Source organism: Asterias amurensis, chromosome 15, assembly GCF_032118995.1.
Source record: "Asterias amurensis chromosome 15, ASM3211899v1".
Taxonomy (NCBI): Eukaryota; Metazoa; Echinodermata; class Asteroidea; order Forcipulatida; family Asteriidae; genus Asterias; species Asterias amurensis.
Window position 1 is genome coordinate 14,620,566 of NC_092662.1, and position 14,079 is coordinate 14,634,644.

The 14,079-nt window shown below is 40.4% G+C and overlaps 2 protein-coding genes across 3 annotated transcripts; both read right to left on the reverse strand.

Annotated features, from left to right (window-relative positions):
* Positions 1-266: 266 nt before the first annotated feature.
* LOC139948448 (uncharacterized) lies at positions 267-7,094 on the reverse strand. Of its 2 annotated transcripts, XR_011787447.1 has the most exons (5): positions 6,883-7,094; positions 6,422-6,478; positions 4,794-6,008; positions 2,428-3,706; positions 267-2,275 (listed from the first exon to the last, which is right to left on the reverse strand). XR_011787447.1 is itself a non-coding variant. In XM_071946593.1 (4 exons), the coding sequence occupies exons 2-4, from the start codon at positions 6,423-6,425 to the stop codon at positions 3,456-3,458; spliced, it is 1,470 nt and encodes a 489-aa protein (XP_071802694.1). In that variant the 5' UTR covers positions 6,426-6,478; positions 6,883-7,094; the 3' UTR covers positions 267-3,455. The 2 variants fall into 2 exon arrangements, 1 of the variants encoding a protein (XP_071802694.1); XM_071946593.1 differs by having other exon boundaries at positions 267-3,706.
* Positions 7,095-7,690: 596 nt separating this feature from the next.
* LOC139948392 (abasic site processing protein HMCES-like) lies at positions 7,691-14,034 on the reverse strand. The gene is made up of 7 exons (XM_071946534.1): positions 13,810-14,034; positions 12,953-13,186; positions 12,296-12,517; positions 11,647-11,878; positions 10,629-10,775; positions 9,503-9,612; positions 7,691-9,179 (listed from the first exon to the last, which is right to left on the reverse strand). Exons 1-7 carry the CDS (start codon positions 13,827-13,829, stop codon positions 8,909-8,911), a joined length of 1,236 nt encoding a protein of 411 aa, XP_071802635.1. The 5' UTR covers positions 13,830-14,034; the 3' UTR covers positions 7,691-8,908.
* Between the last annotated feature and the right edge of the window lie 45 nt (positions 14,035-14,079).

The following is a 14,079-nucleotide window of genomic DNA, read 5'->3' on the forward strand; positions in this document are numbered from 1 at the left end:
CCGGGGTCGACCCCGGTGTGTGGCGGTTTTTTCCCCCAGGACGAACGTGTGCAGATAATTACCCACATTCGTCCTGGGAAAAAAACCGCCACACACCGGGGCCGACCCAGGGAAGCTAAACGAACGCACCCAAAATCACTCACCCTTCTCGCGGTGACGTCAGTGCATCTCGGGCCAGCCCCAAGTGACCCGATCCACAAGTGGGGCACTTGGAGATTAACGTTTTAGGAGATTAACGCAAATAATGTAACCAGGAAAGAGCAGTGTTAATAATCAAAAATCGTTTAATTTCCACCACCTCCAAACACGAATACTTAAAAACTACATTTACAACTTCATATTATGTAAAACTGGAATGTGACAAAAATTCCGATTAAAAATGCTTGTAAAACTACTAATTGCAGCGACTTCAACAATATTAAATGTACAATTTCAAAATTTTAAACTGCATTGAATAGACTGTTATGTGATAAAAAAAAAAATCACGGATAAAGATGTATTAAAGCCATTAGACACTTTCGGAACAGATTTTTTTTTTAAAGTTCACAGATTTACAAATAACTTACAGGGTTTACAGAAGGTAATGGTGAAAGACTTCTCTTGAAGTTTTATTCCATGAAATGCCAAATACTTGTTGAGAAAACATTAAAACAATATAAAATTCTCGATATCGAGAATTACGGATTTATTTTAAAGACACGTCATGACACGGCGAAACGTGCGGAAACAAGGGCGGGTTTTCCCGTTATTTTCTCCCGACTCCAATGACCGATTGAGCCTAAATTTTCACAGGTTTGTTATTTTTATATACAAGTTGTGATACACAAAGTGTGGGTCTTGGACAATACTGTTTACCGAAAGTGTCCAATGGCTTTAAGAACACCAATTACATCACAAATTCCATCTATATATAAACGTACTTTGGGTAAAAACAACAGTTAGAAAACAGACTGAGGATCACACATTGCCCAAGCATCGAATCGAGAGAGAAATAGGGGGTGATGGGGGGGGGGGGTGTTAGCGGACTCAAACAAGTGATATGCCAGTGCTGAATTTCAAAAAGCTGAAAATAGTATGTAACAGCTTGACCCTTTTCTAAGTTGCTAAGCAGTTACCATTTTTCACGTCAGGTACATACGTGCAGGCGTCATACGTGAGCATAAGCCCAAAGTGGTGACGTCACCTAGTAAATAAAATTCTGACGTTCACGTTCACGTGTTTGCTAGACTTGTGGTCCCACGCGGTGCGATAGTCGAGTTGTGGCGGTATTCTCGCGAGATCACTGCTCAAACAGTTCGCGATCTCGCCATAGCACCGCCGCAACTCGACTATCTCACCGCGTGGGACTCTTAACGACTTGTCCACAAGTCTACGTGTTTGCTCGCGTAACGAGTAGTCTGGTTCCCTGACCAAAGATTCCTTGACGTCTCTTGTTACAGAGCCTAGTCGGTGATTTTTGGGTCTGGGAACCAGACTAGCGTAACGTGCAGCTAAAAAAAAAAACCTATCACGTGAGCACGCTGTTTCCCCCCCCCCCCCACATGCTTGTGTCAATTTACGAAAAATACACGAGGCTTTATTTCGTGACATTGGAGGAACACGATGCCTGGGAACGTGCGAGTTTCACGTCTGTGAAAAGCGTTTGTAACCGTTTGTTATGAAATGCATAATGATGTTTTAAAAGAAGAATATAACAATCCATACAAATATGCATTGGTATGAACTAACAAGGTCGGCGATTTTGTGGGGTCAAAGATTAAACTCCGCAACTGCCGTGCCCCCATTTAAACAAGCAGCAACTAAATGTAACTAAAGATTCTTTAATCCCGATACTGTTAAACAAAGCAAATTTTACAGAAGCAATATTCATACCAAGTAAGCCAATAAAAACATAATTTACCTATTAATTATAAACAATAAAAACAAAATTTACTAATTATTTATAAACAATTAAATTTGGGTTGAACAAAGATTGATTACATTGCAGTGGGATTTGCCGGCGTTGTATCGACCGAGCTGTCAAGCCCTAATGTTGGGGGTCTCCCTATTTCGTCAATATCTTTGCATGGTGTCAGTTATATTGACATGATAATTGTCAAAAGACCAGTCTTCTCACTCGGTGTATCTCAACATACTATGCATAAAATAACAAACCCGTGAAAATATAAACTCATTGGTCGTCGAAGTTGCGAGAGAATAATGGAAGAAAAAATACCCTTGACGCTTAAGTTGTGTGCTTTCAGAATATGCTTGAATTCGAAACCTCAGCTGAGGTCTCCAATTTCAGATGCTTGAATTCGAAACCTCAGCTGAGGTCTCCAATTTCAGATGCTTGAATTCGAAACCTCAGCTGAGGTCTCCAATTTCAGATGCTTGAATTCGAAACCTCAGCTGAGGTCTCCTATTTCAGATGCTTGAATTCGAAACCTCCAATTCAGTTCAAATAATATTTTAGTGAGAAATTACTTCGTTTTCAAAAACTATGTTGCTTCAGGGGGAGCCGTTTCCTATTACGTTCTATACTATCAACAGCTCTTCATTGTTCGTTATACATAGTAAGTTTTTGTGCTAACCAATGGTGTCAAGAAAACAAAAAGAACAAAGCTTTCAGGAGAGACATTCACTGAAATGCCGCCAAACAGCAAGCCTTATCAAAGTCAACTTCGCAAATCGTTGTATTAAAAAAAAAAACTCTTGCTGCACAGTGCACAATACTTTCTCTGTATGATTCCGATTGAACATGCAAGTCTTCTACTACTTTTACGAGCTATAAATTCACAGGGCCCAATTTCATAAAGCCTGTAAGCACAAAATCTTGCTAAGCACAAACATAATCCTACTCCGCTGAAACAGTTTACCAGCCAACAATCCATAAAGTTCATACCGTTACCACCGGTGCCCCATCCATTTCTTGCTCAGCAAATTAATTTGCTGATGAAGAGCAGCATTTTCTGTTCATAAACTGCTTTATGAAATGAGCCCTGTTCTTTCCCTTTATAATACCCAGCCTCATTTAACATAAACAGCAATTTACACAGCAGTATAGCTCTGGCAAAAATTAAAAATCAAACTTATTGACGATGACTAGAGCAAGCTAGTCGAAACGTCGAGACCAATTATTGTACCCGGCTGATTTTCTACCTTTCGCACAGGTAGTATTTATAAGCAGGACAGTTCTTTTCAGAACTAAGAAGTCTCCCGAATTCTGAAAATAAACTCTGCGAATAGTACACACAATGGTGTTACCACAAACCTAGTTTGGAAGAAAAACAATGACATTGAACACAATCGGTTGCGTTTATTTTCACAAAAATGAATCGTGGTATTTGAATTGAATTGAAACGATCTAGATTATTATTATTATTTTTTAGAAACAACGACAGTTTTCGGAACAAAACTGGTTGTTGCGTTTATTCATTTTCACAAAAATGAGCCTTGTGTGGAATTGGAACTTTTTAAATTTCTTTCTTTGGGGTTAATGAATGCTTCTCAGAAGTACTAGGACGATCATCTTTATAATCATCCTGATCATCTTTCTTACACTCTTTCTGGTTTTCATCTTCACATTCCTCGTCATCATAATCTTGGTCATCGTCTTGAGGGTCCTGGTAGTCTTCATAATCCTGCTCACTATCTTCATCCTCCTCATCCTGGATGTCTGAAGAAACATCTACGTCTATTGGCTGTTGGGAGTACTCGTCTGGTCCTGAGTGGGAAAACATTGATGTAATAATAATAATTTGGGAGGCTATAATCATCCTTACTCGCAGCCAAGAGCTGAATTGCGAAGGACGTGTTCGAGAAACAAGCATGCAAGGGCGCCTGCCAGCCACATCAACCCATTATGACCACGGAGCACAGCCAAGATCGAAAGTGTTGATTTTTCCCGAGGGAAGAAAACGGGGCGGTCTGGAAAACCCTCGTGGCACAGCAGAGAACCAACGTTTAACTTTAACTCAACTCACATAATTATGTGATTTATGAAGAAAAAAAACAATTTCATAGAGCTGCCGTCGATTTCACCAAACTCTTCCGAACTTAGGATTAATCTTATAGGACTTAGGACGGGTTCAGTTCTGTATCAAAAGACGTAGGACGCATTGAACCCATCCCAAGTTAGGACGGGTTCATACTCTTCCTAACTCGAGATAGGATTAATCCTATAGCGTTTCGTGAAATCGGCTGCTGCTTTTTTAACGGTAAGCAAATTTTCTGTACGAACATACCCAAAGTAACAAGGCATTGCTATAGTGTCCACCATGTCTCGAAAAGGCTATAATAATAGAAAGGTTCATTAATATGCAACTTATTATCCACCTGTGACGTCACGCTATTTGTTCCAGCACTCAACTATTTTGCATGGATGGCGCGATATCGTTTCAAAACCATTGATCTTTTGGAGATAAAAGTTTAAATCATTAGATCATTGATCTCTTTTATGATACCAATAGTTAAAACATAGGCCATTGCGATGGCGCTAAATCACATGGAACGAAATAATATTATGGAACAATAGCATGGGTCACAGGTGCATGTTAGAGTACAGTACACTCGGTAGCCCAAGTTGAGCCATGGGGCTAAACTGAACATGGAAACAGAGTACAGTCAGACCAGGGGAAAACGTTATTTATTTATTTAAAATCCTGGCTAAAAGATTTAAAGAGTGTATAAACACAAACAAGCAAAATTTAGTACTTAGAATAATGGAGAGGTGACAATAGGTTGGAGTGTGAGTAAGTAATGTTCCAGTTAATTTGTATAATGGACCAAACGAAAGGACCTTTTAAACATACCTGTTTTTTGACGTTTACTTGGTTGCTCACTGCTGGTCCAAAATCTTGGTCTTTCGACTGCTGCAAGGAAGGTATTGTTACGGTCTCCAGTTACATTGGTGTGATTGTGAACAGAGCTATCTTGATGATGATGATGTGTAACAGTGGATGGTCCTACTGGAACTGGGACAGTAATGATATGCGGACTAGGCTGGGTCACATATTGGGGCTGGGGCACCCTGCCTTTGGTTTGCAGCGTCTTTAGAACGGATTGTTGGTGTTTTGGGGCCAGCTGTTTGCCATGGCTGGTTGTTGGTTGGCGTTTTGGGGCCAGCTGTTTGCCATGGCTGGTTGTTGGTTGGCGTTTTGGGGCCAGCTGTTTGCCGTGGCTGGTTATTGGTTGGCGTTTTGGGGCCAGCTGTTTGCGATGGCTGGTTGTTGGTTGGCGTTTTGGGGCCAGCTGTTTTCCGTGGCTGGTTGTTGGTTGGCTTTTTGGGGCCAGCTGTTTTCCATGACTGGTTGTTGGTTGGCGTTTTGGGGCCAGCTGTTTGCCATGGCTGGTTGTTGGTTGGCGTTTTGGGGCCAGCTGTTTGCCGTGGCTGGTTGTTGGTTGACGTTTTGGGGCCAGCTGTTTGCCATGGCTGGTTGTTGGTTGGCGTTTTGGGGCCAGCTGTTTGCCATGGCTGGTTGTTGGTTGGCGTTTTGGGGCCAGCTGTTTGCCGTGGCTGGTTGTTGGTTGGCTTTTTGGGGCCAGCTGTTTGCCATGGCTGGTTGTTGGTTGGCGTTTTGGGGCCAGCTGTTTACCATGGCTGGTTGTTAGTTGGCGTTTTGGGGCCAGCTGTTTGCCGTGGCTGGTTGTTGGTTGGCATTTTGGGGCCAGCTGTTGACCATGACTGGTTGTTGGTTGGCGTTTTGGGGCCAGCTGTTTGCCGTGGCTGGTTGTTGGTTGGCGTTTTGGGGCCAGCTGTTTACCACGGCTGGTTGTTAGTTGGCGTTTTGGGGCCAGCTGTTTGCCGTGGCTGGTTGTTGGTTGGCATTTTGGGGCCAGCTGTTGACCATGACTGGTTGTTGGTTGGCGTTTTGGGGCCAGCTGTTTGCCGTGGCTGGTTGTTGGTTGGCGTTTTGGGGCCAGGCCTGGCCGGGCTGCAGTGCAGCGAATGGCTGAACGTTGTGCTTGTCTGGGTTGAGGTCGTCTTTGATGGTTAGCAGATCGTGCCCGGTTAGCATTCTTTGGAGCTGTATTTGAAATGCAAATGCACTTGAAATTGCTTTTGTAATTTTATGTTCACATTTCATACAAAATTAAATACACAATTTACAAGTATAAAAAAGAAGTGAAAATGGGCTTTAATCAGGAATATCGTGAGTAACTATCCATGAAAAAAAAGAGGACAAGAGAAAACCGGGCAAGAACAAAAGAGGACAAGATAATATTCCTATACTTTTGTACACAGAAAGTTAAGGGAAAAAAAGAGGAAAATCAACCCCCCCCCAAAAAAAAAAAGAAGAAGAAAGAAAATCAGCTGAAAAGAGGAAGTCTCACATGCCTGTTAAAGTATACAATACAAATGTCATCGAAGTTGATTGATGTAATGGATAAAATCATGTTCAGACTATGAATATATTATACATCTGATGGCTACACGTACCCATTGTCTCCTCAGTTGTAGCAGGACAATCAGCAGTTTTCCTTGCGAGTCTGTAAACTACATAAAATAAAAGCAAACGAACATTATAACATTTCCTATAAATTATATCCTATGGTCTCGACAGCACTGGGGAACACGGTTGAGCCAAATGTCTCCTACTCTGTTCACAAAAATCGCCCTAAATATTGGCGCGAAATGAGCTACGATTGGCTCACATTGAGTAAAGACTGGCTCAGTCAGAACTGAGTCACTTGCTCAATTTTGACTGAGCCTGACTTGGCTCAATGAGAGCCAATCATGACTCATATTGAGACAATCTTTTTTTGCCATTTTTGAACAGAGAAACCGGAAGTTTTGGCTCAAACTGAGCCGGGTTTTTTCCCCAGTGATAAAGTAACCATGTAATATTATTATTTGTTTTATAGGTTAAAACACATCCAGACTTCGCAGCCATTACCTACCTGTTCCTGTGCACGCAGTGCTCCCTCTATTTCCCTTCCTCTATCTCCTTTACTGCATCAAAATGTTGTTCTTAACAATTTTAATGGATGTTAAATTCGCATCTGGGGTAATGGAGTATTTCTATTACGGTGTATTACATGTACCGACGAGTATTATATTTTTGTTAGCCCCGACGGTGTAAAATGAGCGCGAAAATTTAACGGCACGACGGTATTTCTCATTTCGGGAAATCCCCTTTGACGTACGCCCTCTTCGGCTACAGATTTCAGAAATTAAAATAGAGTAGACTGGTTGTTTTTCACGTGTTCACAATGTACGTCGAACTTAACTGCGAATCTTCCAAACCATGAAGGTCATGTGAAATAAAGCACTGCTCAAAGGCGACAACGTTGGCCAGGGCCCAATTTCATAGAGCTGCTAAGCACACAAATTTGCTTAGCATGAAATTTCTTCCTTGATAAAAAACAGGATTACCAAATAAAGTTTGTTGCATGCTTGTTACTAGTATTCAGCTGTTAATTGCTTATCCTGAAAATCACGTGGACATTTTGTTGGTAAATCCTGTTATCGTCAAGGAAGAAATGTCATGCTAAGCAAATATTGTGCTGAGCAGCTCTATGAAATTGGGCCCAGGTGGGCTAGCAGATCTCTCAGCGTGATTCACGAGACTCGAAGTGTGACGGCCGAGTGTTTATTTAGGCTAATTAAATCGCAGCACTTCACAACTGTATTATCATTATGCGAGTTCACTTACACTGTATATAAACATAATTGGTACATATCTCAAATACAAAAACACACAAGTTCGTTATTGTCAAAGTTTACTGTTTTTATACATTTTCTTGCCATTTTATGAGAATAAGAAGACTATTAACGGAATAAACCAAACATCTCATAAGTACATTACAACGAACTTGCCACACATACAATTCTCTAGTTGAAATACAGTACCTTGGATGCGTTGATTACTTATTTACTGTAAAGTAATGTCATAAAATGTAATGCTCAACTTTTGATTTCAAATATTTTTAATGAAGGTTGAGCCCCTGAAGTTGTATCACTGGAAGTGAATTTTTTTCCTGAAAGAGGGACGGGAAATTGTCCAATTTAATTTTGCAAATACTCATTTTCAAAAATGTCCTCATTTGTATGGTAAAAATATAACCTTATGTTGAAATGATGTGAATTACCATTATTTTGATGTTACCCCTTCAGTACAAAATTTGAAGTCTTGACTTTTGAGATTAATTTAAACATTTCATTTCAAATTTGTATAACCTTTATCATGATAATATATCAATGTTTTTAAAACTATATTTACATTTATAAGCAGACATTGCTTTGTTTTTGCCTTTATATTTATTCAAATTATCGTATAAAAAATAACAAATGGCTTAGCAAGAGCTCTGAAAAGGTGCCATTGCAGTGCAAGCAGAAACTACATTTAATAGGCCATTACTGGCGACTCTCGTTATAATTGAAGTCCTCTAAAGTTTAAAATAGTTTCATCTTTTTACATATTATTTACAACAAATTAATTTTAAATGCAGGGTTTACTTTTGGTAATTGTCAAAGAACAGTAACCTGGCATGGTGTATCACAACACACATACAATAACAAACTTTAACAAACCTGTAGACATTTGGACTAAATTGGTCATCAAAATTGCAAGAAATGATGAATGAAAAATAAAAACATGGAGTTGTGTTCCTTCAGATGTCTGAGAAGAGATTTCAAATTTCAAATGTTTGGGGTTATAAATGACGCCTTTCTCTAAAACTACACCACTACTAGTAGTACATCAAAAGGGGTAAATTCATGCCGTGTTTTATAATCCCAAACGGCTCTCCAGTCCTCTTTACAAAATAAGTTTTTTTGGTCATTAAGTTGAGGAGTCGTTAGTACCCAAAAGATACCCCAACTTAAAAGGTGTCCAGTACCTTTAAGGAAATTTGTATCTATCTACACGTTCAAGATTTTAAGTGGCACTGCATCCATTTTCTTTGAAGGTGGTTCACAAAACCTTCAAAAGAGTTTGCTTTTCTTGGATGGGGGGCCATCTTGTTCCGTTTCAGCCTTGACGCTCACTTCTGGATTTGCCTTGCTTAACCAAGCCGTCATTGCTGTTTGTTTCCGTGGTGATGACCTCGATTTCGATATCGGTGACCCTTGTTTGACAGGAGGCGTGGTTTCTTGCCCCATTTCTTTTTTGACAGACGTCTCCTTTTTGGGAGTGAAACCCTTGCTTAGCCACGAACTCATCAGTTTACTGCTAGCTGTCTCCTTCACCGGTTTACTGTCAAAGACCAAAGTTTCAATAAGTGTCAGTTTTAGATGTGCGAAAACCCCAACTAGGGAAAACCTAGGCAAATTTAGTAGGGCCCCTGAAAACCGTGTTATAGTGGTTGTACTGCTTAATTGCAATCCCAAGGTTGTGGATTCGAATCCCACCAAGCTTACCGCCAAGGAGTTTAACATTACAATAATGACTTGTGAATGGCAGAAAACAAATCAAACTTTCACACTCATTTTTTTTGGAACGCAAATTTGCACATCAATTGCTTACAAACTTTCGCTGTTAACTTTTCGTTACGTCTTTCTCCTTAACACATGACTTACTCAAGATTGATTGGTATTATGCAATCAGATGCCTTGTATCTCGAGTTGTTGACATTCATTGACACGGGATGAGAGGTCAAGCTAGGCTCTACATTGATGAGCTCCAACGCCTATGGAAAATGGAAAATAGTTAACAAATAGTATTAAAATTTTCTGCCCCAGTTAACATTTTTATGGCTTCCGACTGGCACCCCTAAACAAACATAACAACAAAATAGGGAGACCGCTAACAAAGGGGTAGATAGGTCAGTTGGTAGAGCACTGGCATGGTTCAAACCCTAAATAATTTGTTGCTACAGTAAATTTTTCCTTGTTCAAAACCCAAATTATTTAAAAATTTACCCAGTCAGTTTTCCTTTTGGCTTATTACGTTGATATTTAAGATTATAGAGTCCCATCCCCTTGACGTGATCCCATGGCTGTCGCTTTCCAGATTGTATCGTAAACTCGGATGTGATTCCTGGCTAACCGGCAGCGAGCTGTTACATGGCTTCTGACAAGCACCCCCGAACAAAGATATTGAGTTATAAGGAGACTGCCAACATAGGGGCGGACAGCTCAGTTGGTAGAGCGATGGTATATAAATCCGGTCATTGGTTCAAATCCTCGCCTGGTAAATTTGTCTTTGTTAAACAGGTTAGGTTTTATGGTACATATCTACAGCTAAATAAGATAGAAACAGACAGTGGGTTCCATTACCAAATGTATACCAGGCCCTTTAAAGACACTTGACACTATTGGTAATTTTCAAAGACCAGTCTTTTCACTTGCTGTATCTCAACATATGCATACAGTAACAAACCTGTTACTGAGCTCAATCGGTCACCGAAGTTGTGAGATAATAACGATAAAAAAAACCTTGTCACACGAAGTTGTGTGCTTTCAGATGCCTGATGTCAAGACCTCAAAATTCTTAGTCCGAGGTCTCGAAATCAAATTCGTGGAAAATTACTTCTTTCTCGAAAACTACATTACTTCAGAGGGAGCCGTTTCTCACTATGTTTTATACTGTCAATAGCTCCCCATTACTTGTTACCAAGTAAGATTTTATGCTAATAATTAGTCTGATTAATTACCAATAGTGTCCACTGCCTTTAAGTCAGACCGCCTTTTGTTTTGGACTCACTTTCCGTATCGGTACAGTGCCGTAATCCAGCCATGACTTTACAGCCTCATCCCCATCCAGTATAGCTGGCATCCGGTGATGTAACCAACTCATGGATTCAGACGAAGCTAAGGTGATCACAGTGTAGGAATACAGAGGTTCCCCTCCCTAAGAATATCAAAAACATGTTACTAATAATTTAGTTTTTGGCGTGTCGTGGCCATGAGGTCTAATTGACTGGACCCAAGCTCAGGTGTTGTCAGCAGAAGAGTGTGGGTTCGATACCAGGTCTTTACACTTGTTCCCTTGAGCAAGGCACTTAACCTTAGTTGCTTCGTAAAAAGTTGGGTAGGTAGTGTAGTGTTACACTTAACCGATATGGGCTATCGACCCAAATCAACTGCCACCAGGGGCATGTTGCCCCCTACGCCCGGGGCTGAAACAGGGCTACCCCCCTTCAGGGTATGTAACGATGTAGGCAAGATTATAATCCACCAAGAGCCTGGCTGCTGGAGCAGAATGCACTATCCTTTCCAACTTTTTACAAAATGTCTATTGTAAAGTGCCTTGCTCAAGACCACATGTGTCATGAGCAGATTCACACCGGTTCATCTTTTTGAAGAAGAAAAAAAAGCCCAACTGAATATTTCCAGTTACAGGTCCTCGAATTAACTCAGGGCACCCACAGTAATTGCCGTGGTGCCCTATGCTTTTGCTGTGGTGCCTTTTCCAAATCCTAGTATTTGCTCAGAAGTTGTCCTTTCTAGAGGACAATGGCTGTTCGCCTTCAAGAGTGAATGTCAAGGCAAGTGCCCAATTTCATAGAGTTTCTTAGCAGAATTTATTGCTTAACGATTTCCTGCTAATGAGCAAAAATGAGCAGGATACCAATCACAAATGGTACATAAGAAATGGTAATTTGGCCGGTAAACCTATAATGCTAAGTATAATTTGGTTAAGTGCTTAGCTGATTGGGCCCTGGAGGTAATAATCTGTGCGTATTTTGAACACACTTTTGAGGAGATGAAGAGATACAAACCTGAGGTGGGTACCAACAATCAAACAGCCCAGCCATCGTAACGAGCCGGTGACCTTTCCACTCTGACCCTTCTGTGACCTCGTCCTCTGGGAGGCAATCAGGTTGTTCTGGTGGTTCCGATTCAGATTGAGAGGTTTTCGAGGCAAGGTTTTCTATCGGCGCGTCTTGAGGGAAGTATATGAAGTAAGGTTGTTTCTTCTTGCCATCCTTTGATGTCAGCCACTCGTAGTACCTAGAGACGGAACCAGTAGGTTTTTAGGGAAGGTAAAAGTTTTCACTCTTAAAGAAATCACTCTTAAAACAACGGCAAAAAAGCATATTGGTTAGAAGCCTGCGGCAGCTGAATAGTATAAAGCATTTAGAGAAACATTTCACTTTGAAGTAATGTGGGTTTGTACAATGATACAAGTTTTAAAGCCCCCAAATTTGAAATTTCTCAGATTTTGTGTATTCCTATTGGGGATTATTCTTCCTGTGTGGACATAAAAGTCATGACAGGGATTTGAACCAACCTCCCGATGACTAAACCACTAGGACTTGAACTCAATGCTCTAAACCTGTCTGCCACGACACCTTATAAATGAAACGAGTTGTTTAAATATCTAGTTTTAACAATGAATGTTTTTAAATATAACATAATTCAATTTACCCATCAACCAAGACAACACATCGCTGTCCTTTTTCTGCCAGTCGGCTAAAAGTGCGTTTCTCCATCATTCCTTCTCGTCTGCAATTGTTCATCTTGTAAGCAACACTCATATGGTCACCGTCTTTATGCCAGGACGGGACAAGACCCCATTGCATTGGGGCCAGTTGACGATCATCAGATGCAGCATCGCTGTCAAAATGCTTTGCAGAGACAAGCACAGGCCTGTAGGAAAATAGAGAGAGAGGGACTCAGCTTATGTCATGAACTTTGGTAGTTTTAATCACGTTAACACTTGGCAGCCATGTTGAAGGACTGGACCCCTGTCTTTAACTGCACGGATAAAGACAGTTACCTGCTTTACAGATCCAGTGATTCCATTGGGTACAATGACATGAGCTTTCCATAGATGCCCAAACAGTACACTCCTGTCACGTCCGCAATAGAATTTGACTGTGTATCTGTATATGAAATGAATGTTGGTCAAAGGTGAAAATACACGCCGGTTTGGAGGCAGGTCTCTGGCGTTATTCACAAGCCTCAAAGTGTGACATGAGATGTTCAGTACTTATAGGCCTACTAAATGTTGAAGCACCTTTAATTAAACACGATACTACTTTGAAGATGATCACGTTTTTTTTTAATGAGCAGTTCACTTACGAAATACCAGTCGGAGTCAGATTGAACGATGGATAGTATTTCCGCCTGAGAATTTGGCCCTCGCTTGGCTGTTGTTTGCCAGTTTGTGTCGTCCCTCGTTGTTTGCCGTTGTTGGTACCTGTATTCCCTCGTTTACCAGATGTGCTGCTTGGATTATTCCATCGTGGTCGTACTCTTCTACCCTGCCTATTGGTATAGGCACAGGCTCGTCGAGTCTGGTCCGGATCAAGCGTGCTATGACATAAATAACAAGATAATTTACTCATCCGCAACAATTTCCCCATTTCTATCATATATCGCAAATCTGCCTAGCTGCTGAATGGCCAAAGCAAAAGGCATGTTAGTAGGATGGAACAAAGGAGCTTCGCACAGAGGTAAATAAGCCCCCTTTTCCTTCCCACAGTGCCTTTCAGCAATACAGCAAAATCAGTCCGAGGCAGGCGGCAATCGTGATGAGATCTATGGTCCAGTAAACTTTGTAAAAGCAAAGGAAAAACAAAGCTCTCTAAACACAGAGTGCAGCCATTGATTGGACACACAGTAGTCATGGTATTTATTGATCATTTAGTTAAAAAGATTAATAGGGCCTATTTAAACATTAAATAATCATAATATTTAACACGTCATCATCAATATTGTAATTAAATCACTGCATGCCACAACATTTAGTAATAATTTTTTTATTTCTTAAATTTATTGAATGACAAATTTAAGAACTTAAATAAAGAAATGGATGGTTACACATCACTAATAATAGTTGCACAAACCCTTGTTGAGCACTTAAGTTTAAACATTTCATATAAAACATGTGCGAATTGAATTGAACTCATTGTTATATTTAAATATTATATTCTCACCAAGCTGTCCTACCGCACATGTTTACAAGTTAGACCGTCAACTTTGAAGTTGGATTTGAGTTCAGCAGATAAATGAAGCATGCGTCTTCAACTGTCTACACCGTCATCATTCAAAGCACCAGACAAAACTGCTTTTATACCCACTAAATTCCGGTTTTGAGAGGTTCTTATAAATACAAAAAACACAACTTCACAAAAACATGCATGGACCTGCCCACAATAACATTGCAGTCAGCTATTTATGGAAACTCGTTAGTTTTTACATGGTAA